We start from the raw sequence: 24,099 nt of genomic DNA, 5'->3' as shown, positions 1-24,099 counted from the left end.
AGCACTTAAAGCACCGCATAGGGGGATGTATGATTTAACGTCACAGCGGCAAACCATCACCTTGACCTTTTCAGGCAATGAATCACCCTCAAAGGCCAAGATAAAGGAACCGGTAGAATCACTGTTGTCTTTGGGTCCCTTTTAAACGTGCCGGATGAAATGAACACCCCGACGTTCTAAGTTGGTGCGGAGCTCGTCGTCAGACTGTAAGAGGAGGTCACAATGGAAAATAATCCCCTGGACCATGTTGAGGCTTTTATGGGGAGTGACAGAGACAGGAATATCACCTAGCTTGTCACAGGTGAGTAACACTCGGGATTGGGCTGGGGATGTTGTCTGAATCTAGACTGCACCATTTCACATCTTGGACAGTGCTGTCATTTCTCCAATCTTACCCTCAAGATGTTCAACGAAAAGTTGAGGCTTCGTCGGTAGAAAAGAGTCCTCATCAGTTCTGCTACAGACTAAAAACCAAGGTGAATATGGCTCTCTCCGTTTTGCAGCTCTACGTTCCTCCCATGGTGTACTGGGGGAGGGAAACGATTTAGGGTCATACCTGTCAGCATTGTATTCTATCTTACCCTTCTTAGAGACTGCTGGTGCCATACGGTCAAAAGCAAGAGATGACTTAGTCTGCTTCATTGCAGGTCATCCGCCCTGATGCCATCCACTCCGATCAGGGGCTCTCCCCACGGGCACCACCCAGCCACAGCAAAAGCCAACTGGCACGATGGCTGCTGCCAGGAGTCCTGATGCCTCAGGAAGACAGGCATCTACTCCTTGGCATATGTGGGGAGTTTACAGCTCAGGCATCAGCAGCGCGATCTCTGTGTTGCCAGGGGGCTACCACCAAATGATTGCATGACAGCCCCACCACAGCGGACTGGCTACCATGCTGGAGAAATCCAATATTGTCATGGGGACGAAAGAGGACAGGAGACAATGGAAGGAGATAACATACCACGGAAAGTGTCCTCGCCCAAATAGTTATATAGCAGGTGGAAATGCAAAGCCATGACAAGAGATTCAGGAGATCGAATCTAAGGGTACTCGTGCACCACGTGAGGCGTCCTTCCCCATATGGCCCGCACTTCTGAAGAATTTTGAAAGTGACACGTCAAACCACAGGATGGGACCTGAACTCAGAGATAAAAAGTGTGAGACTCCTTTTAGTCACCTCTTACGACAGGCACGAATACCTCAGGCCTATTCTAAACCCCCCCACCTCGTTGATGGCAATGAAAAGTAGTGTGACACTCAGCATGGAGCACTGAGGGATGCCATTCTCTTTGACCTGTGGCGAGCAGAGTGAAGTATCAACTATATAATCCAGAACAACCAGAGAGATAAAAACTGACTAATAAAAAGCCATGAAGGGAAAGTACACATTACATATGTCAAAAAAGACTGCAAGGAGGTGTTGGAATTAAGAAAAATGACTGCCAGAGGGACATTTCCAACTTAGCCAGTTGGTTAATTGTGGATCGTGCCTCCAGGAAACTACACTGATAGCAGGAAAAAGGCGGTGAGATTTGAGAATTGAGCATTATTGGCATGCAACCTTCATTTCAAGCAGTTTGCGGAGCACACTGGTGAGGCAAATGAAATGGTAATTGTCAATGGATCTCGGCTCTTGCCCAGCTTAAGGACTGGAACAATACTATCTTGCTATTACAAAAGGAAGACACCATTGAGCCAAATAAAGATGAAGAACCTGAGGCAACGGAGCCCTTGAGTAACACTCTGATGTCGTACCACCCTATTGTGAATGGAATTGGGGCACGGGGCTGTATTGTGACATGAGACAAGAGCCTGAAGCAGTTCGCAGTCAGTTGGTTCATTTATAATTCGGCACACTGTGAGGTGAAGGAAAAGGGGGAGGTATTCAACTGATCACTTACATGTCCAGACGGCAGCTGCATAAGAGGTAATCAAAGCCATCACAGAGTGGGTTGCAATATACTCAATAAGAACAGATGTGTCAGTACACAGACTATCCTGACAGAAGAGACCCATTACAGTTGTGAATCTTTGGCCATCCAGACAAATATGGAACTTTGTCCACACCTGGGATGAAGAAGCATATGAACCCAGGGATGAAACATAGCACTCCCAGCAATTATTATAGCTGCTTTTAATTAGATAGTGAGCCTTAGCACAAAGTTGCTTAAAAGTGAGGAGGGTGGTCTGCGAAGGGTGCTTCTTGAGACATTGCAGTGTACTACGATGATCCTGAACAGCTACCACAGCACTAGCCAGCGGATGGGGGACTTCTAGAAAGGGGAATAGCAATTCCAGCATGGGTGATTGTGTCAGAGATGTCTAGCACAATCTCAATGGTGCAACCTGACAGAGAGGGGGTGAAGGTCACAGCAGAGGTATACGACAGCCAGTTCACTCTTCGAAGCACGCAATGTGATAGTTGGTCCATCTGGCAACAATAAGGAAGCGACAGGATCACTGCAAAGTGGTCATATAGTGACCGACGTAGTGAAGCCCTGAAGCTGGGGGAAGAGATCATTATGACGATAGCAGAAAAGGCATCATAGGTGACACTGACATTGTTACAAGCACAATCATTATGACACATATGTCAAGCTCAGTAAGAGGCTAGTCAATTACAAGACCCCTATCACACAGGGGCTGTCGTCATTGTGCCTACAGTCCCAAAGTAGGAGAAAAGGTGGCGTGCGAGGGGCGCAGTCATTTGCACCCACACTGCTATTACTTTCAACGTGGTACAAAAGGGAATACACTCACTGACAACATCTTTGTGAACCAGTGTACAGACCCCTCTAGATGCCCTCTCAGGGCCAATAGGTTTCTAACAGAGTGCAGGATAACCAAGTGAACATTAGAGAAAGGTCATCAGTGTGAAGTGTGGATCTTGCAGAATAGCACAAAGTGCAGAATAGGAAGAAAGATGACGATGTAGTTCTGGCAGGTAACAGTAACAGCCATTACAGTAACACTAAATGATCACATTATGAGTGTCCAGCTTACACACGGAGGAGCCAGGAGGGCCAGTCAAGCCCCAGGGTCATTGCCTGTCACCGATGGGGATGGGACAACATCAATTACCATTGTTTCAAAATCTGACACTTTGGGGATCTGGTGCCTTTGAGCTCACCAGAATAGTTTTGTCCTGATTATCCTTCTCCTCCTCAGCCTTTAGCGGACAAGATTATTGTGATGGATTATCCACAATGAGAATGGGGATGGATGAAGGGCAAGCAGCCCTAGGACCCACAAGCAGTGATTGTTTCAGCTACAAGCTGGTGTTCGGCCTTTGGCCTTTAATCTGTTGATTTCTAGAAGCAGGAGTCCCAGGAGGAAGTCCTGTCACCAGTAGATGCTAGACAAGGAAGCTGCTTCTACAGTCGAGTGCAAGAAGTAGTTCCTGAATATGGTGTCATGGGAAGCATAAGAGAGGAGAGCAGTGGGAGAATTGGTTTGGAAACCATTGAGGTAATGGTGGTTAAGCAGCAACTTTCACATAATTGGTCATTGGAACAGAATGTAGGCTTCTCCCCTTTATTCCCCCCCCCCCCCCCCCCTCCAGTTCACGAGAGACAGTCACTAGATTTATATTCAGTATTTTCTTTTCTTTCTTGAATACTTGACAAACCTATGAAAGTGGAGGCTGGCACACTGTGCAATGGACACACAAAGATGGCTGTTCACCAAAAATTCCTTTGTGGAGTGATTGTCTGTAGCTGCCAAATTTGGGGCTTTCCAAGCACTGGAATTGTTGCATGGTGGGGGAAGGGGGGGGGGGGTGTAAGGTATCACGACACACTTTTACACTCTGATATATATATTTTTTTTTAGTACAATCCCTTCAAAGGCTAAGATAAAAGACCTCCTGTTCGATTATCTTTGGGACCTCCCTGGGCACATCAGACAATATGTATACCTTCCTGCTCAAGATTAGTCCCTAGCTCCTTGTCTGTTTGGAGTGTAAGGTCTCTGTGGAATGTAATTCCTTAGACCATATTCAAAGGTTTGTGTGGGACAATGGTCACTCATCAATCACCCAGAAGATCACATGTCTGATGGCCTGTAGACTGTGCAGCTGAGGAGGCTTTAATCAGTAGTGATCCATTGCACGTTTCTTCCGAAGACTCAACTTCTCCAAATTTGCCTTTAGTATGTTCCACAAAAAATAACGGCTTTGTCACAATGAAAGTATCCCCATCAGTTCAAGCACATTGTAAATATTGGATAAATTGTTTTGCTTCCAGACATCTGGCTTCTTCCTCTACCCACAGGGTACCCTGATTAGGGAAAGCAGTAAGGGGTGTCTGCATCAAAATGTCTTTGACATGCCTGATGCGGTGACCATTGTTCCAGTTTAATTTGACACATTTTTGTGCAAAATGTCTGTCCTGATAACATTTACTCTGATCAAGAGGTCTCCACATGGGCTCCATGCAGCCACAACAAAGGGCACCTGGCACGATCAGCGTGCCAGGAGTTCTGATGCCCCAAGAAGATGGGCATCTACTCCCTGGTATGTTAAGGGATTTAGCAGCTCATGCATCAGAGTGTGATTCCTGTGTTGCCAGAAGTATCAACCAAAGGGGTACATAAGGACGTCACCAAATCAGAATGGCTAACGTACTGGGTTTGAAATGCAAATAAGAGCTAATGCAGATACTGTGCACAGATGATCCTTAACACTGCATGCAGTAGGTGCTACTTTTAATGACAATCGAAGTGCTACACCTACAATGGGCAAATCACGTTGTTTGTTTGCCACACAGCCAGTGACCAAAAAGTGTGAAATGTCAAAATGACTAGCACCAGACCTATGTGACATCCCTGACCCCAGTGAATAGACTGCTTCAAAAAATTTACAGTAAGGAGGACTGCTGAATGGATGGAAGTGAAGAACAACAGAAAGACAGAGCTGGAGCCAATATCTCAGGGAAATTTGACCCACTGGATCTGACTGCAGCAACTGATTAAGTAACCTATACCCATGTGTATGTTTGGTTTGCATCCTAAGTTGTGCATCTTGGTTCAAGAAGCTGTATGACTTCCCTATTCCTCAACTTCTGTGACAACATTTTATATTATAAGTTATGCAAGATCAGAATTTTATTATCTCATTTATGTACAGATATAAATCATTGATTTAATGTGCAGGTGGGTCAGCAATATAAGTAATACCATTGAGACATAAACATAGAATCAAAAAACCAGATTAATACTAATGTCTAGCCACCAGAACAAGGTTATCATATTAATCTGCAGAGATAATTCAACTATAATTGTAAGAATCTGGAGCTGGACAAATACACGTAGATTGAGCTACTCTGCCCTCCTTCAGACATATTCGCCCCCCCCCCCCCCCCTCTCTCTCTCTCTCTCTCTCTCTCTCTCTCTCTCGCACGCACCATGGCCACTGTCACCTCTGGATGTTAAGGTCTGACTGCTCCCATAAACGACAGTGGCTACATTTGTGTGAATTATACATTTATTAACATGTGTGTGTGTGTGTGTGTGTGTGTGTGGGGGGGGGGGGGGGGGTGTTGTTGTCTGTACCTTACAGACTCAGCCTGTTAGTTTAGTCTACTTGTAAACATACTTTTAAAATGAGACTGACTGCATTCAGTGTCAGTTCTATGTGATGATTAGCGATCTATCTTATTTCTTACTGTTGTTCCACTGTGAACTTTTCACTTTCGGATTGCACAAGGAAGGCATGTATTGTCTTTGCAGCAAATTCTAGTTCCACACTATTGAAAATTTTCTTTTTTGATTGATTATAATTTTTCATCAGCCATGTACCGTAGAGTCTGAGCATAGAGTTTTAATCTGTAAAAATAAAACTTGAAATTTTCTTTTTCATGGTATTGTACACATGTTTACAATTGTTTCCTAATAATAATTCTAAATACCTATAAACAAAGATAAACTGTTCATAACAGTAAATACACAGAATAGCTAAAACATGTAGACCCCCTAAACCAGGCAAGGGCAACCTCACAGATATGAATATGAATGGCACATCTTTCCAGACATGCCAAGCCGACATATTATGCTTCAAAATACAAGTTTTTGAGAGTACACTCATTTTATGTTCATCCCAGTTCATCTACAGTCATTTACACACTGTGACGATTGTTTCTTTATGTACAACATTTTTCAGTAGCTGTCTTAAAAATAGCTGCTGCAAAATTCTCCCACAGATTTCTTCCATGGACCACACTGACACCAGTCGTGGGCCAGATCCAGCCCGCGGGCCACCAGTTGACCCCCCATGTCCCAAACAGTGGGCTGCATGGTCCCTTCCCTTAATTACACATATTTTTTAATTATTCATATTCTAATAATTTTCTCCTGTTGATAATAATATTCTGTTTGCACAATTTATATTCCCATGAAAAATTATTCTGTACCTTACAACAGACTCAAAGCAGCTGTGACAGACAAATTTTCTTGTGTCCACATCACTTCCGCAGGGAAGTATTCTGAGTGTGAATCCAAGACACTTCATTTGCTAATAAATTTGTGTCTAAAAATTATGCTTATTTTATTTTCTAAAAATCTCACCAGGAATTTGATAGCATTGACTTCCTTAAGATCCTAGCTTATATGGATAATTTTAATCACTTGATTTTTACTACATAATATTAAACTGGGTTAATTGTGGATAATTTTACTTACTTGATTTTTACTATATAGTTTTAAACTGGGTTAATTGTGTCTAGTTTTAACCAATTTAGAGCCAGCCAATGTTCTAAGCTATTAATGGTATCACTGCCTCTTTGAGGAATGTGTTCTGTAGTTTTACTTGGAATGAGAATGTGTGTGTCATCAGCAAATGAACTGAATCTTAAGTTACATTTAAATATAAATCAACTGTGAGAAATTGAAACATGATTGGGCTTAAAATGGTACCTTGTGTGTCTTCCCGTGAAATCATTTTTCTGTACAGAAATAATTTCCTTGACATGATATTAATACTACTCTTTGCTTTCTTTCTGTTAAGTGTGAACTGAACTATTTCACAGCATTACCTTCAGTCTGAAAATCAAACAGTTTTGTTTATTTGCACTATTTGCCTTTTACACACATGGTAACAGATGTGTTCTCCCACAGTAGCTTACTACACCCGATTGTAACCAACCTCCTTTTCCACAGAACACTCATAAGTGCTTGAGAGCACCCATTTATTTTTTCATACTTTACAGATGTCTGGATACAGATTGAGAGTTGTTCACCAAAAGATTTTAATGTTGCAGTAATAGTTTGCTATAGTTTTAAACACACACACACAAACACACACACACACACACACACACACACACACACACACACACACACACACACGACATACACCTGATGCTGAACTATTATTTTAACACATACACTACACATGTTCCGTATACCCAGATAATGAGTTATAGAATGGATTCTGTATTTTGTACCAACCTCTCTGCTTCAGATTTGCTTCAGCTGCTACAAAACTGTCATAAAGGATGCAGTAGATGTGACTGAAATTGCTCTCAAAGAAAGTTTTTGCCTCCTCGACATCGACATGTTCTGCAAAAAGAAAAAAATAATGTATTTCCTCATATGCAATTTTAAACACAGCTGTGTGTGTGTGTGTGTGTGTGTGTGTGTGTGTGTGTTTGTATTGCACCAAAAACACAGTGAAGCTTTAGATCTAGTTTCTAGTGTTTCTTCACGACATCTGAAAGTAAATTAACATTATGCCATGGAGAAAATACAATTTACAAAACTTAACAAACAATGCGTTATCTTTCCTTAATTCACCAAAATTTACTATCACAGTTCCCAATAAACAATAGATATTCTTAGAAGTGCCTATAAAAAATAGGTGTATACGGGAAGCTGAAAACACACAATAGGTTAACATTAAAGTGAATTATCAATACAAAACATCAAAGCACAGCCACAGTTATTTTTATATGTGGTGATATTTGGTTATGTTTTGCCAACTGCAATCAAAGATGTGATCCAAAAGAGGTGGCACCTAAAAGGACTAAAGGTAAAGAAATACACTGAGGAAGAAATGGGCACTATAGACATTATTTGTGAAGATGGTGAACCTTGTGCAGAAAGAGAACAATGTATTGTCAAAACATAAAATAGGATGTCAGGAAAAATTAAGCTAGAATCAAAGATACTTAGCACCACTCATGAGATTTTAAACACGGCAGAAAAAAGACATAGGCAGAGAACTTAGATAAACATTGCGAAATAAGCTGGAGTTTTAAAAAGGACAATATAAAAACAAAGATAGAAGCAAATACAGGTACACAACAATGGAAATACTGTTGATGAACATGTTCCATGCATCACATGAGCTAACTACAAAGAAAAATTTCTACATCAACTGAGAACAAGATTTTAAAAAAAGAGAAAAGGGGATATATATATATATAATAGAGGGAAACATTCCACTTGGGAAAAATATATCTAAAAACAAAGAAGATGTGACTTACCAAACGAAAGCGCTGGCAGGTTGATAGACACACAAACATACACACAAAATTCAAGCTTTCGCAACCAACGGTTGCTTCATCAGGAAAGAGGGAAGGAGAGGGAAAGACGAAAGGATGTGGGTTTTAAGGGAGAGGGTAAGGAGTCATTCCAATCCCGGGAGCGGAAGCGGAAAGACTTACCTTAGGGGGAAAAAAGGACAGGTACACACACACACACACACACACACACACACACACACACACACACACACACACACAACAAAACAGGTAATAGGGACATCTTCAATATTGGAAATAGTACATGCGCGATTTATATTACGGAGAGGAGCTAATTTATAATTAAACCCTACTGGAAACTACTGACAAGGGACAAGGAAAACTCTCCATCACACCCTCCTCAGATTTAATGGTAAGATGGTAACAGTGGATAGTCCGTCAAAAACTGAACACAGATCAAGTGTGAAAAGAAAAAAGAAGGTGTACAGAACTGTGAAAAAAAGAAGCAAAATACAAACAGTGAAAGGTTCACATTTAAGATGTACAACATTGAGCAAACTTGAATAGTCTCGTGACCTCCAGATGTACGAACTTCCTTTCTTCTACACAAGTACCACATTTATGCCTCTTGACTACCATTTTGGATGATTTGACTCTTGAATTCTTTTGCTGTAATATAGTTTACACTCGTTGATTTGTCATTTTTATTTCTGTGTCAGGTCTATAGGGTAACTCGCCTGCTCTCACAATACATCACATTTACTTACGACGATAATATATTCTTACCACACGATTCATATTCTATAACCAATGTATAGTGTGACAATTGCCCAATTGCCGAGACTACAGACAAAGTAGGTCATAATTTTGTTAAATAAAAGGGAGGGGGTGCAAGATCTGAACACGGATCTCCCACTTTGCAGTCCAACAGTGTTACCACAGAACCATGACACCAGAGTCCTCTTGTAATCTGCTTATTGTTGCACATCTTGAGGTTGGACCATTTGCTGTTTCTAGTTTTCTTCTTTCTTCACAGTTCAGTACACCTTTCTGTTTTCATGCTTGATCTGTTGATCTGTGTTCAGTTTTTGACTGACTACCCACTGCGCCATTTCACCACTAAAATGAGGTAGTAGGGGGGGGGGGGGAGGGGGGGTTGGGTGCGATGAGAAGTTCCCCTCGTTCTCAACAATAATTTCTATAATTTTCATATTGTTATTATTATACACTTGATATAGGTAAACACTGTAACCTTGATGCAGTTAATGCAGTCCTGTTTGTTAAAACTGTTATGAATTATGTGGAAGTTTCAGCTACAGAAAAACTCCTCTCATTGGCCAATCAAAAGAATGAAAAGCATTTCATAATATAGGCCTCAAAACAATTACTTTTCTATCATATTTCTTAAAGACACTGTTGCACATCTTAGTCAATACAATAAGGAGGAAAATGAAGGAACTGACACCATCTGATCTCAGAGAAAGCAAGTAAATAAGTCAAGCAATTTAATCTGGATAATTAAATATGGAGACAAAAAGAAGCCATGCCAAAACCATACAGAATTTTAAAAAAAATTGTTATGATTTATTGACAAGCAACTTATGCTCTGACTGAAGAAATGGGTATTGATGTAAATGATAGGAGATAATTTGTCAGTTTTCTAAGAAGAAATGGACAATAATAGAAGCAATTGCCTATGAGAAGCAATGCCAGAGCAAAAGATGTTCAACAAGATTGGCCATTTTCACCATATTTGCAAAAGAAGCTGAAATTAAAGATGAAACAGTATAAAGAAAATGTTTACAAAAAAGTAACAAAAAATAAACTACATAAGGTTTGCAGACAAAAATGGAATCTTGGAAAAATCCCCAGCAGATCTGATCATCATACCTACTTAAAAAAAAGAAGGATGCTTGATGTGTTTCCTATCAAGTTTAGAGGCCATTCAGAAAATTGGAGCAATTAAATATTATCTTCTCTCTCTAACACATTAAATGGAATCTCCAGGAAAACAGGCTGGTCTTCACTAAAGAGGATAGACTCTTTGACAAAGAGGCCAGATGAGAGGGGCAGGATACAGGATTATTTCTCTAGATAGTGTCAAAGAAAATAACAGTCAGTGGTGTGGTCAAGTTTTCAAATATTGTCATACATCAGATTAAAATGTTGACCCTCCTCTAAATATTTACCGATAACAATGTACAGTCATTTTTTACACACTTAATTTTCTAAAATTTATCAAACCTAAAACCGTTCAGACCCTCCTAAACAGTCAAGTTAGTAATTTACTACATCTCTGTGTAAAATATTAATATTCGCCACAAAATTTTCTGGAAAGCAACTCATTGCATGAATCTTGCTCACAGATGGTAACTCGGAAACTGTTCCTGGATGGGCAAGCCATAGTACATCATTCAGCCACCTACAACACAGAATTCACTGTTGTTGAATCTTGAGGAGATGTTGGTAACAGCAAGTTTGGGCTCCTAATACAATGTAAAGTGACTGAATTGGGCTGATCTTAAGTGTACATGCAGCTAGTATAACAGTGGACTGCAATTCTTTTTTTTTTTTCCAGTGGCCTAACAGACTTGCAAAATGTGCAACCATAAACAGCTGGGAATCACACAAAGAATTTATCACACGTGTCCCTTCACCGTAATTGCTACAAACATTTTTAAATAAATGCATTCAGAAAGCAAAATTTCAAATTCCTTCAGCACAGCAACCATTACGTTTATTATCAGAAAACAAACACTAGGAATGTAACCTTATTTTAACACTCAAACGCTGCTCCTTAATTTCAAGTCAAGAAAGCAAGAGACACACAGATTTCTCTGTCAATTTTTCAAAGCCAATATTTTTTGCATATTCCTCTAACTCTTCCCCTAACCCAATTGTCAGATGCAAATGACATGGTCAGAAGAGAAGTACAGAGAGAAACTTCAAACTTACAGGAATGCCACTGAGTGATGTCTTTAACAACCTCCAACATTTCAACATGTTAACACCCTATCAGCTTCAAGGTTGCATTAAAAGAGAGCACTGTACACTGCAGTAGGTGGTGGGGCTGTGCTGACCAAGAACCATGATACAGCTTCTGCAGAAATGGTCTTCTGTTGGTGTAGCCCTACCTATTGAGGATTTAAATTGTTTTGTACAGCGCTCTTTCACTGCATCCATATCCTGAAAATAATGGAATGTTCACCCGTTGAGATATCAGCAGTTGTCGAAGATGTCACTCGACTGCATTCCTGTAAGCTTTTTGAACATTTTGTATGCTAGGAGAAACTCAGGTTTCACGAGGGAAAATTTCTCTACAAAGAGGAAACACTGAACAGGTTCCCTTACTATGGACCTTACACAGTTGATATGGAAACTTCCTAGATCTTAAAACTTGTACTTGACAAGACTCAAACATGTGACATTTGCACTTTGTGAGGAAGTATAAAACAACTTTAGGGAGGAAACCATATTTATTGACCATAAAATGTCACTGGAAGCCCCACACCTGTAACTACCTGGCAGTGTTATGGCTCCAAACATAACTGCAGGTCATCACTAGGTTAGACAGGAAACCTACAACCTGAAAGCCCACAGAAGAAACCTGGTAGTAAAGCAAAGTAATGCACAGCCAATGTTCTCTCTGGGACGGACACTGGAAGTGGCTAAGAAGTTTCCTGTTTTTATAGATCCATATATGTGTGTGGTAATCATTTGCTCAAAGTCCTTCCTATGCACCATAGGACTCAAGTACAATACCTATTCAGATAGGTAGTGTTTTACCAGTTTGTGAAAGAATATTAAACAGCTACTTTTCGAACATCTGCAAAATGCCTTGTCTGCCTTATTAAGCTAGATAGAATTTAAAAAAGACAATGGCAGTACCTCCGTGACTGTGATGAAGCAATCTAAATCCCTGTCATGAAAAATAAGCATGGTTAGGGAAAACAGACTGGAGTTAATGCAAGGGCTATGGCTGCAAGTTCACGGTCCAAGAGTCAACAGCAGGTGCCCTTTGTGTGTGCAACAATGAAAAGCATAAGTATATTCTTATTATAAAGTTATCTGGGGTGCAAATGCTGGGATGGTTTCTTCATCAAGGCCAGGCTGACCACATATCCTATCCTCATAAAAGCATGCTTATATATTCTGTGTGTGTGTGTGTGTGTGTGTGTGTGTATTTTGAGCTAATTACTTTCGTTGTACTGGGTGGATATAAATAAACTTTCGCTACTCGTGCAAGTGTAGACAGAAAACTATTTCCCGTATGGTTACCCAACTTTATAGGAATCATGTTCAGACTGAGTGATGCAGGATTTGCATTGCTAGTAGTGTTAGTATCATGACTTGCAGTTAGGTGCCTGTAATGGTATGGTAACACAGAGTTTAAACACAAGCATCAGTGTGCATTACATTTTCAGTCTGTGAGCAGAGCTGTATTCGTAAAACTGTTTTATCAAATCAACGGCAATAGTATTATGCTCTTTCTGCGTATCGACACATTAAAGGAATACAGAGAGATCCTCTAACTGCTCCAGGACTGAAGGATTCTAAAGCTCAAGTTAACTGGCAATTTCGATATTTCTCTGGAGAAGCCAAAGGTCAATTGTGCCACAAATTGTTGACGAAGTTACTATTGCCATGGCTGTGTATGCTGGACACAATGTGCGATCCTTGAGGAGTGCCCAAGCTATCACAACAGCTGAACATTCCATGGTCCCTTGTTCAAAAAGTTGCTCGGAACAAATGTGAAATGTTATCTTTAGTGCGGTTCCAAGCTGTTATGACATTGAGCAACGTTTGCAAATTAAAATGTGTTTCTTTCAATGCTTTATTCATTATTTCTCTTCTGCATGTCCTCACAAATGCTTTCATAAAGTTTCATTGTCCTATGATCATTTGTTTTTCATAGGGGTCCTCTCAGGAACTGGGGGTACTTTATAAGCAACCTATATTACTATGATAAATCCTAAATCAATGTGAGATGATCCTTGGGTACATAAATGAATAAATAATAAAATGATCACATCAACATCAAAGTCAATGGAGATTGGCTTTACCTCATTTAGATGAGCACTGGCCAGAAAAGTGACGACAGTCTCTCTACGAGAATCATTCCAGCATAAAAACTGTGGAAAATTTAACTGTAAATGCTGGATACCAGTTGTAAGCTTGCTTGTCAAAAACATGGATCTAACGCCAAAAGACCATTCACAAAACAGAAAATCCTACACAAGATCAAAGACAGTTTAGAACTGCAGTGTACGCCTGGTAACAGTTACTCTCCCTCAACCCTAACATCCACAACTCCTTAACTTTTCCACAATTTAAGCTGATCTTTCTAATGTAAATCAGATGTGTAACTTTCGGTCAATTGTTCAAAAAGTGTCTACTTTGGAGACATATGCAAACTACTGTAGACGGTGTTAGGAGATTTGTTTCCCATATCAAGTCAAAACACGCCTGTGATCTACAGCAGCACTGTAATGATCAATCAGTGAGGCTTTTTCCCACTCTTCTGACTAACTAGCTATTCCAAGACAGAACGCACTGGTTCCTGCTTGGTAGACCAACAAAAAATGTGGAACGAAATGCTCATTTGCAAGAGATGGCGTCATTGCATACATTTGTTTATTATAATGGAAATTTAAATGACATTCTGTTTACTGTTTTCGAATATCACATTTTGTTACTCGCAAATCATTCAACAATCATCTGACAACGTTAATGTGAAGGTGTGATTCACACAAAAATACACTACTGTAAGACAGTTAACTGAATGATCCGTGTGTGAACTTGGTTTAGGTAGCTAAAACAGCCACTAAGACTAACAATAATACTGGCCTGATTTACAGTAACTAAATAAGACCTCCAACATTAGAAATATAAAACAAAGTTCCTTTTGACAGATACCTCTTCCAAAAACTACAGTGACAACCACAATAAAACAAAATGAACAGCTGAAAGCTAGGTGCACTGCTCCATTGACAGAGGACCGCAAACAAGTCCGGTCAACAGTAATGAGGAATTATGGGCACAGAGGAAGGAGACCTCACTGCTTATGTCAACTAGGCTTAATGTGATTCTGGTCAGCCCCAATAAATAAATTGATAATAATATAATGGAAGGAAACATTCCACGTGGGAAAAATTATATATAAAAACAAAGATGAGGTGACTTACCGAACAAAAGCGCTGGCAGGTCGATAGACACACAAACAAACACAAACATACACACAAAATTCAAGCTTTCGCAACAAACTGTTGCCTCATCAGGAAAGAGGGAAGGAGAGGGGAAGACGAAAGGAAGTGGGTTTTAAAGGAGAGGGTAAGGAGTCATTCCAATCCCGGGAGCGGAAAGACTTACCTTAGGGGGAAAAAAGGACAGGTATACACTCGCACACACGCACATATCCATCCACACGTACAGACACAAGCAGACATATTTAAAGACCAATATGCCATATGTATAACATATGTATAACATATTGTTAGTCTTAGTGGCTGTTTTAGCTACCTAAACCAAGTTCACACACGGATCATTCAGTTAACTGTCTTACAGTAGTGTATTTTTGTGTGAATCACACCTTCACATTAACGTTGTCAGATGATTGTTGAATGATTTACGAGTAACAAAATGTGATATTCGAAAACAGTAAACAGAATGTCATGTTATAACATAAATATGTCTGCTTGTGTCTGTACGTGTGGATGGATATGTGTGTGTGTGCGAGTGTATACCTGTCCTTTTTTCCCCCTAAGGTAAGTCTTTCCGCTCCCGGGATTGGAATGACTCCTTACCCTCTCCTTTAAAACCCACTTCCTTTCGTCTTCCCCTCTCCTTCCCTCTTTCCTGATGAGGCAACAGTTTGTTGCGAAAGCTTGAATTTTGTGTGTATGTTTGTGTTTGTTTGTGTGTCTATCGACCTGCCAGCGCTTTTGTTCGGTAAGTCACCTCATCTTTGTTTTTATATATAAATTGATAATAATCATGATATGAAATAGTAAAGAAGTTCTCTTATTTAACAAATACTTGTAGGTAAACTCAACAGTAAATTTAAAAAAAAAAAAAAAGAGGTTTGAATCTTGAGAGACGCCTTCTTTAGATTACTTCTATGTGAGGCAAAAACCTGAAATTTATATTTTTGTTACAGAAGTTTCTGCTGACTTTTCTCAAGTTCTACAATATGTAACCGCCTGTCTATATTAAAGTTTCCCAATACATTATACTTCATTAAACACATTTAAAATGTCCAACAATAAGTGTTTTTTAATCATAACTAAAACATATGAAGTTAAAATGTAGCACTGAAAACCAATAGCATACACATCAACAATCAGTACACTTGTCTGTCCACCTCGACAAAGTTGGAAGCTCTTTAGTGACAAATATGTTATACATATGGCAGAAGTACTACTGCTGGCACGGGAACAGAAAGAATTTTTTATAGTAAAAATAATATTCCTTTTGCTGTCATTTTATAGCTTTTTATTTAGGCTACCAGTTTTAACTATAAAAAAATTTTAAATAATAATTAGTCGTATCGGGAAAATAACTATGATAATTCCCTGACGAATGTAATGAGGCAAAAGTGTCAGTACTACATAATATGACAATTCAATAAAATCGGCATTAGGGTTACTAACCATCACAACAGTGTCAGAGCAAGGGAGCATAAGAAATGTGAACTACAAATGAAAGAAAGGAAGCAGGTCAGGACTGAGCATATAGATATCCTGTGACAACTACCTGAATCTACAGATGAGAAAACTCAAAAGAACAATGTGATGAACTAGCCTAAAAGTAATAGTTACAACCTGGGAAAGCATCAACATGCTATTCGTACTCACCAGTTATCAGACAAGCACCAATGAAACAAAAACATCAATCAAGAAGGACAAAAGTACAAAATGGGAACATATAGGAAACATTCCAGAAATGACCTGTATTTGGAAAAGTATATCACACAACTGAATCATCAAGGAGACCAAAAAACTGTACTGCAGCAGCTACCAAGTCTTCTATGAATTGAAGACAGCATAAACAAATCAATCACGCCAGTTAATGTAAAGCAGAAGCAGCATATTGTAAAAAGCAAGAAAGGTTGTTACCGATAACAGTACTCTTCACTAATGAGTATTCCATCAACTGCAGTACAATTAAGACTATATCTCCATTAAGAAATTATTCCTCTCATTTTGCCTCATATACATTCTCAACTTCCTTACACAGCTACAGCTACTGCTAAACAGTTAAAATATGACAGCAATGATACTGTATTCCGTTTTACTGTTGCACTCATGCCCCCCCCCCCCCCTCCCGCACCTCCCCTTCCGACCCCCAAAGCAAAAGCTACACACATTCAGGAAAATAGGCAACAACAGATTTTGATTGTAACAATGATAACCATAATCTGATATGAATGTATGTTACACCAATAAGTTCAATATAGTATGATATCTCTGCACATGTGTCTTACATTCTAAATACCAAATCATTTTCTCAACGAGAAAACATTAAGGAAGCCTCACGAACTGCAAATAATCCCATTTGCATTTTATGAGCCATCGTATTTATTTTATGACACTCCTTACTTCACATAAAAAGAAGCGCTAACATTCTACCTGTGTGCATTCACTACAATTAACAGTCTATTTAATGAAACGGGAAACCTGCTACATTCCAGTAAGTACTGTGGCAAAAAAATTCTAGAACAGATTCTACAGGAGCATAAAAAATACATCAATATTGAACTTTAAGAGGTTCTCTTTATATTCTCCAAACTTACATTAAATATTTAATGTAGTAGTTTGAATTTGCAAGGGGAAATGAAGGTATGTTTGTGCAATGTGCAATATCCACTAAGCAGGCCTGTATTTCATAAGTAAGCAGGTTTACTTCATTTTTCTCAGCCAATGACATAAAATTGCTGTCAATGTTTTTGCTTATATCAAAGTCATTCCAAATTCGTGCACCCATGCATCAAATTGAACTGTAAAACCATTCTTGACTTCACTGCTATTCAGTGTTGTTATATATCTAACTGGTCTTTTTCCAAACACACTGAAGTGAATGCATGCGGCATGGCAGCACGTTTGTGTTCCGTAGTCACTAGTAGATGTTCACTGCGAGTGCAGCAACAGTGTAGAGAACTGTGAAGAAATAATGGTGGTTCATTGGCTGATTTGGTGGGAGGGACCAAACAACGAAGCCATCGGTCCCCTCGGATTATGGAAGGACATAAAAGGAACTCCCGAATGCGAGTCCAGTGTGCTAATCACTGTGCCGTCTCGCTTGGTAGAAATAAAGCAAAACTCTTTTTACATTATAAAATATCATATGTAACTTGTGTATGAATAAAAGACCACTGTACGTTACGGACCAACCAAATGAGGCAGTGAAGTTGTTAATGCACTGGCAACCTCATATTCACGAGGATGGAGTTTGGCTCTGTTCAACCACACTGATCTACATTTTCTGTAGTTTTCCTAAATCATGTCAAGCAAACACCATGGTAAGCCCTTCAACAACGCCAAGGTTAAGCACCTGTCCAATCTTGTAAACACATCATTTATATTTATGTGTGTATACATATTTATTTTTCATCGTATTATGACAATACATCTTATTTAATTCTCAGATGATCCCCGTGTGAATGAATATACAAATAAATAGATAAAATAAATAGCCCAAAAACATAATAAATGGCTTATGAAATCTTTTACATGCAATACTCATCAACAATAATGTCACTGATCTCCAAAATAGGCATGTTTACTAAAAACATCAGAAACAAATTCTATGAAACAAACAAGGCTAGCATGGATAAGTTTTAATAGTGTTTATATCCTTCAATGTTTCTAAACTGTGAACAAAAACATGGGCAACCTTCCATGCTAGTGTTAATTTCCTTAATAGTTTTAACCAGTATGTTAGAATAGTTACAATTATGGTGGTATGTCAGAGACGATATCAACTACAACCAAAAACATGATATAATTACACACTTACATCCATTTTATGGACACAGCAACAAGAAAAAACCATTACCACACTTTCACAGATATGAAAGCTAGAGAACTATATCTCACTGACTGAATGCAGAAATGCTGTCACTAATTAAGCTTAATGTAAATGTCATCTATAAAAGGGTATGATTTTGCACTCACTTCTACAGAATTCCCTATTTGCACTGCTTTATGTGAACAATAAGAAATCCAAACAGAAATGCAAATCTTTTCGCATCACAGTTTCTCAGTTTTGTATTCAAGAAACAAGTCTCTCGACACCTCAAAACTGGCTTACACTTCTCCATTACTTCTACCTTGATAATGTATGAAGTGACAAACATATAAATAAATGAAAAATGGTGAGAGGGTGTATCTTTCCAATAAACTAGTCAAATAAATAAAACTACTTAAAATTTGTTAGGGAACAGTCAAGTGAGATGAGAAACACTGAATGTCCTTCTCCCCATTCGAAATTTGCTCAATCGGGACGGAAAAGAGGGGGAGGGGGAGAGGGGGGGGGCGGCGGCGGCAATAAATCAGGTTTTATCACGACTGAAGGATTCAAGGTTGATGATAACGGATGAGGATAATACAAAACAGATAAGTTGCATTAAATGTCAAAAAACAATCACAGTGCTACGCCTGATGAAGTTTATGGAACAAAACAAGAAATCTCCATTAAATGACATATCAAAAACAATCACAGGGCTACGCCTGATGACGTTTATATGTTAGTGACATGCAACATTCCAGCAGTAAATAGACCGACGAAAACAAGTTTCACCAATAACAATAAATGCTGCATCAGCTCGGATCATTGTTAACTGTTTTCCTGTCGAAACGTCTGTGCTGTCATTCTCAAGTAGGATGGTGTGACATTAATGAATTTACAAGATGTTAATAATCTGAGAATTTATTGCACTATGTATGATACAGCGTCCCTGAAGAGCTGAAACAACGATCTTAACAAATAGTTGTTCCTGTGTAACTGTGAAGGTGCTCCAGGCAAATCACTGTACTGGTCTAGCCAGACGAAACCTCTGTCCCTCCTGTACTTACCCAGTACAATTCTGAGATGCTTCAAACGTGTAGCAGAATCTTTCTTCAAATCCTGGACTTTCTGAGTCGACTTCTTGACGTCTGCGTGAATTTTTTTGCTGAACATGTTTCTTCACGAAAGTCTGCAGTAATTGCTCCGAACATACATTATCCAAAATCAACAATAAATGAACACAGCATCGAGTTACACACGCACATGATAAACCTCTCCCACCTTCCTACCACCTCCTAGTTTGTTTCCTCTGCACTGTCATCTATAAAAAGCTACGTATATGTGCGTCCCTTTGACAGCACTGAGCTCGGCCGCGTATAGAAGGCGCTCCAATGGTAAAGCTTCTGATGGTGCATAGACCACTATAATTAATACTTTTTATGATAAACTGTTCCCCTCCTTCCAGTTATAAAAGAGAAAATACGTAAGTAAGTATCAACCATTTTCTTGTTCATGGTTTTAGTGAATTATTTCTCTCTGCCTTGTTGCTAGTGGTAACATATTTAACATCCGAAAAATTAAAATTTTGAAGTATCTTTCCATTCTTCACTGACATGGAATGGTTCCTACATGAATCATTAACGTTGCCGAAAACGACTCAGTTTCCCCTTTCCCTTGTGACATTAATCTACGGTGGCTCAGGGCAACGCTTCGTTCGTTTTAAATCATTTTTCTCCCTTTCAGAATAATTTTGTTGTGATTTCTCCTTCTGTCTCACAACCGCTATTCGATCCGTTTTCACTTCATTATTCTTACATACATGGAAGTCGACTGGAATTTTTCAAGACTCCTATGGAACGAAACAGTTTTTCATCGCCCCTATCCTGACTCCTCATCTCAGTTTTCCGATATTGTATTACAATGTACCATAAACTGAATATTATTTTAGTCAGACGACAGTTGCACCTATTGACTTCCAATGCTTTCTCTGTCTTCAAGTCAAGCATTCTTCCCTTCTTCCTGCACTTCCACCAATTATTCTGTTCTGCGATCCGACGAACACTAACAATTTTTTCTATTCTTCTTTAACATCTCTTCAACTTCATCTTTGTTGATCAATACTGATCAGAGGGATAGAAATTCTATGTCTCTTGCCCTGAACATCTATAAGAAACAATGTTATCTTCCTCTATACTTATACTCTGCAAGCTACCGTGAGGTGCATCGCAGAGGATATGTCCTATTGTACCAGTTATTAGGATTTCTTCCTGGCCCATTTACGTGTGGACCGCGGGAATAGTGATTGTTTGAATGACTCTGTGCATACAGTAATTATTCTAATCTTATCCTCACGATCCCTTGTGAGTGATATGCAGGGGGTTGTAGCTTATTCCTATAGTAATCTTTTAAGGCCTGTTCTTGGAACTTTGTCAATAGATCTCTCTGGATAGTTTACGCCTGTTTTCACGAGTCTGCCATTTCAGTTCCTTCAGTATCTTTAGGACCCTCTCCCATCATTAAACGAACCTGTGACTATTCATGCTGCTCTTCTCTGTGTAGATTCAATATCCCCTGTTAGTCCTATCACGTACGGGTCCCACACACTTGAGCAATGTTCTAGGATGGCTCGCACAAGTGATTTGCAAGCAATCTCTTTTGTAGACTGACTGCCTTTCCGCAGTATTTTACCAATAAACTGAAATCTACCAAGTGCTTTTACCCATGCCTGAAACTATGTAATCATTCCATTTCATAACCCTACAAAGTTTTGTACCATATTTAGAGCAAGTTGCCACTCTCTGCATCACTTTTAAATCTTATTAACATCTGACTGAATATTTATGTAGCTTCTTTCAGATAGCACATCACTACAGATAACTGAATCATCTGCAAAAAGTCTGAGGTTACTATTAATATTGTCTGCAAGGTCATTAATACACATGAACAGCAAGCATCCCAGCACACTTCCCTGAGCACACAAGAAGTTACTTCTAGATCTGACAATGACTCTTCATCCAACATAACATGCTGCGTCCTCCCTACCAAAAAGACCTCAATCAATTCACAAATTTCACTGGATACCGCATATGATTGTACTTTTGACAATAAGTGTAGCTGTGGTACTGAATCAACTGCTTTTTGGAAATCAAGAAACACTGCATCTAACTGGCTGCTTTGATCCAAAGCTTTCACTATGTCATGTGAGAGAAGAGCGAGATGGGTTTCACAAGATCGATGTTTTCGGAAACCACGCTGGTTGGCACTGAGGAGGTCATTCTGTTTAAGATATCTCATTAAGTTTGAGCTCCGAATATGTTCTAAGATTCTACAACAAATTGATGTCAAGGATATTGGATGGTAGTTTTGTGGCTTACTTCTACTACCCTTCTTTTAGATTGATGTGATCTGTGCCTTTTTTCAAGAACTCGGTGTGGCTTTTTATTTAATGGATCTGTGATAGATTATAGTGAGGAGAGGAGCTAACTCAGCTGCAAATTCGGTGTAGAATCTGATAGGGACTCCATCAGGGCCTAGAGCCTTGCTCAGTTTTAACGGTTTCAGCTGTTTCTCAACACTAATATTTATTTCATTTCTTTTTTCAGTGGGACGAGGATTAAATTAGGAAAATTCTGCTGGGTTTTCTTTTGTAAAGGAACATTTAAAAACGGAGTTCAGAATTTTAGCTTTTGTTTTGCTACCCTCAATTTCAGTTCCTTCTCATTCCCTAGGGGATGGACACCAAATTTGGTATCACTAACAGCCTTCACATATGATCAGAATCTCTTTGGATTTTGTGAAATGTCATTTGACAATATTCTGCTACAGTAGTCACTGAAGGCATCACACATTGCTCTCTTGACAACCAAAAGCGTTTCATTCAGCACCTCTCTATTTAGAGCCCTACACTGTGTTTTACATCTATTATGCAGTAATCTCTGTTTCTTTAGAAGTTTCTTTACAGTGACTGAGTATCATGGAGGTTCCCACCCATTATGAACTGTTCTACTGGGTGCATATCTATCCAATGTGTGATCAATTATTGTCTTAAACTTGATCCAGAGTTCCTTGACATGCTCCTGACCTGTGCTGAACGTTTCAAGTTCCTCATTGATTTTTTATACAGTTTACTAAACATACAAAATCTTTCTGCTTATTTTAGTTGTCCTTTGCACTTCGATAATCTTTGTTGCCACAACTGCATCGTGGTCGCTGATCCCAGTTTCGATGCGGATGTCCTCAGAGAGGTCAGTTCTGTTTGTTGACATTAGCTCCAACAAATTTTCATCATGAGTGAGGTTCCTAACTATCTGTTGAAGTTAGTTTTCAGAGAAGGCATTTAGCAAAGTTTCATAAGATGTCTTATCACCCCCCATAACTAAGCACTCCGTCTTCAGGCCACGAGTGGCCTACCGGGACCATCCGACCGCCTTGTCATCCTCAGTGGAGGATGCGGATAGGAGGTGTCTGGGGTCAGCACAACGCTCTCCCGGTTGTTATGATGGTATTCTTTACCAAAGCCGCTACTAATCGGTCGAGTAGCTCCTCAATTGGCACCGTGAGGCTGAGTGCACCCCGAAAAATGGCAACAGCGCATGGCAGCCTGGATGGTCACCCATCCAAGTACCGACCACGCCCGACAGCGCTTAACTTCAGTGATCTCACGGGAACCGGTGTATCCACTGTGGCAAGGCCATAGCCACCCCCATAACTAACAAAACTGTAATTTTCCCAATTAAAGTCTCCACTAATGATTATACTATGACTGGGGAACTTAACATACATGGGAACTGAGATTTTCTCTGAAGTTTTCAGTTACATCAGGAGATGAGTCTGGTGGGCGACAGAAGGATCCAATTATCTTTTTACACCCATCTCTGACACTGAGTCTTGCCTAAACAGTCTCACATGCAGCTTCAATTTCTGTCTTGGTGGATTTGAGTTTCTTGTCTACTGCAACAAATACACCACCTCAATTTCCCGTTTACCTGTCCTTTCGATATACACTTAAATTTTCCCCACAGATCTATCTTCTACCAATCTCAGATTTCAGCCAGTTTTCTGTACCTAGTATTATGTGAGCTTCACTGCTTTCAAGAGCGCTTCATACTCTGGCACTCTGTTACGAATGCTTCAGCAGTTTACCATTAGAATTTTAATACTCTAACCTGTAGGAGGTATTTCTTTTGAGTTTACACTTATACTTCAGGGTTTCCTGTAGCTATGGTAATCTGAATTGGATGGAGAGTCGCCTAATGTAAAAAAACACCTTATATGCACCCATAGTCAGCTTACCTGAGTAGCAGCCTCTGATGTGTAGTGCACACCTTACCTATTTAGGGGGATCCTACAGTTCTAAGCCCTATGACATAAGTACAGGAAGTCACAGCCTAGCTTGTCAGAGAACTTTCGGAGTCTTTGGTCCAGTCCTTCCACTCTAATCAGAACTAAAGGGCCACAATCAGCTCTGGGGACAAAGCTGCAAATTGTGAGCTTCGTTGAAACTCCATGCACAAGGCTGATCTTCTCAATCTTCTCTGCCTGTTGCTGGAATGACCCAAGAATGCCTTTGGAGCACAGATAACAGGCATCATTTTTTCCAACGTGTGCCACAATTTGC

At 39.5% G+C, this 24,099-nt stretch overlaps 1 protein-coding gene and 1 pseudogene across 1 annotated transcript in view; both read right to left on the bottom strand.

The window, feature by feature from the left end:
• Positions 1-19,705, bottom strand: part of LOC124785478 (probable Rho GTPase-activating protein CG5521) — a 261,077-nt gene extending 241,372 nt beyond the window's left edge. Inside the window, exons 1-2 of the mRNA XM_047254185.1 lie at positions 19,550-19,705; positions 7,444-7,554 (exon numbers count right to left, since the gene is read on the bottom strand). Coding sequence (XP_047110141.1) covers positions 7,444-7,554; positions 19,550-19,655 — 217 coding nt within the window. The 5' untranslated portion in view covers positions 19,656-19,705. The remainder of the gene's footprint in view (positions 1-7,443; positions 7,555-19,549) is intronic.
• Positions 19,706-23,062: 3,357 nt separating this feature from the next.
• LOC124728864 lies at positions 23,063-23,180 on the bottom strand (annotated as a pseudogene).
• Positions 23,181-24,099: the final 919 nt, after the last annotated feature.

This window comes from Schistocerca piceifrons, chromosome 1 (genome assembly GCF_021461385.2).
Source record: "Schistocerca piceifrons isolate TAMUIC-IGC-003096 chromosome 1, iqSchPice1.1, whole genome shotgun sequence".
Classification (NCBI taxonomy): domain Eukaryota; kingdom Metazoa; phylum Arthropoda; class Insecta; order Orthoptera; family Acrididae; genus Schistocerca; species Schistocerca piceifrons.
Note: the sequence above shows the minus strand (reverse complement) of the source record. Positions and strands in the feature narration are given on the sequence as shown.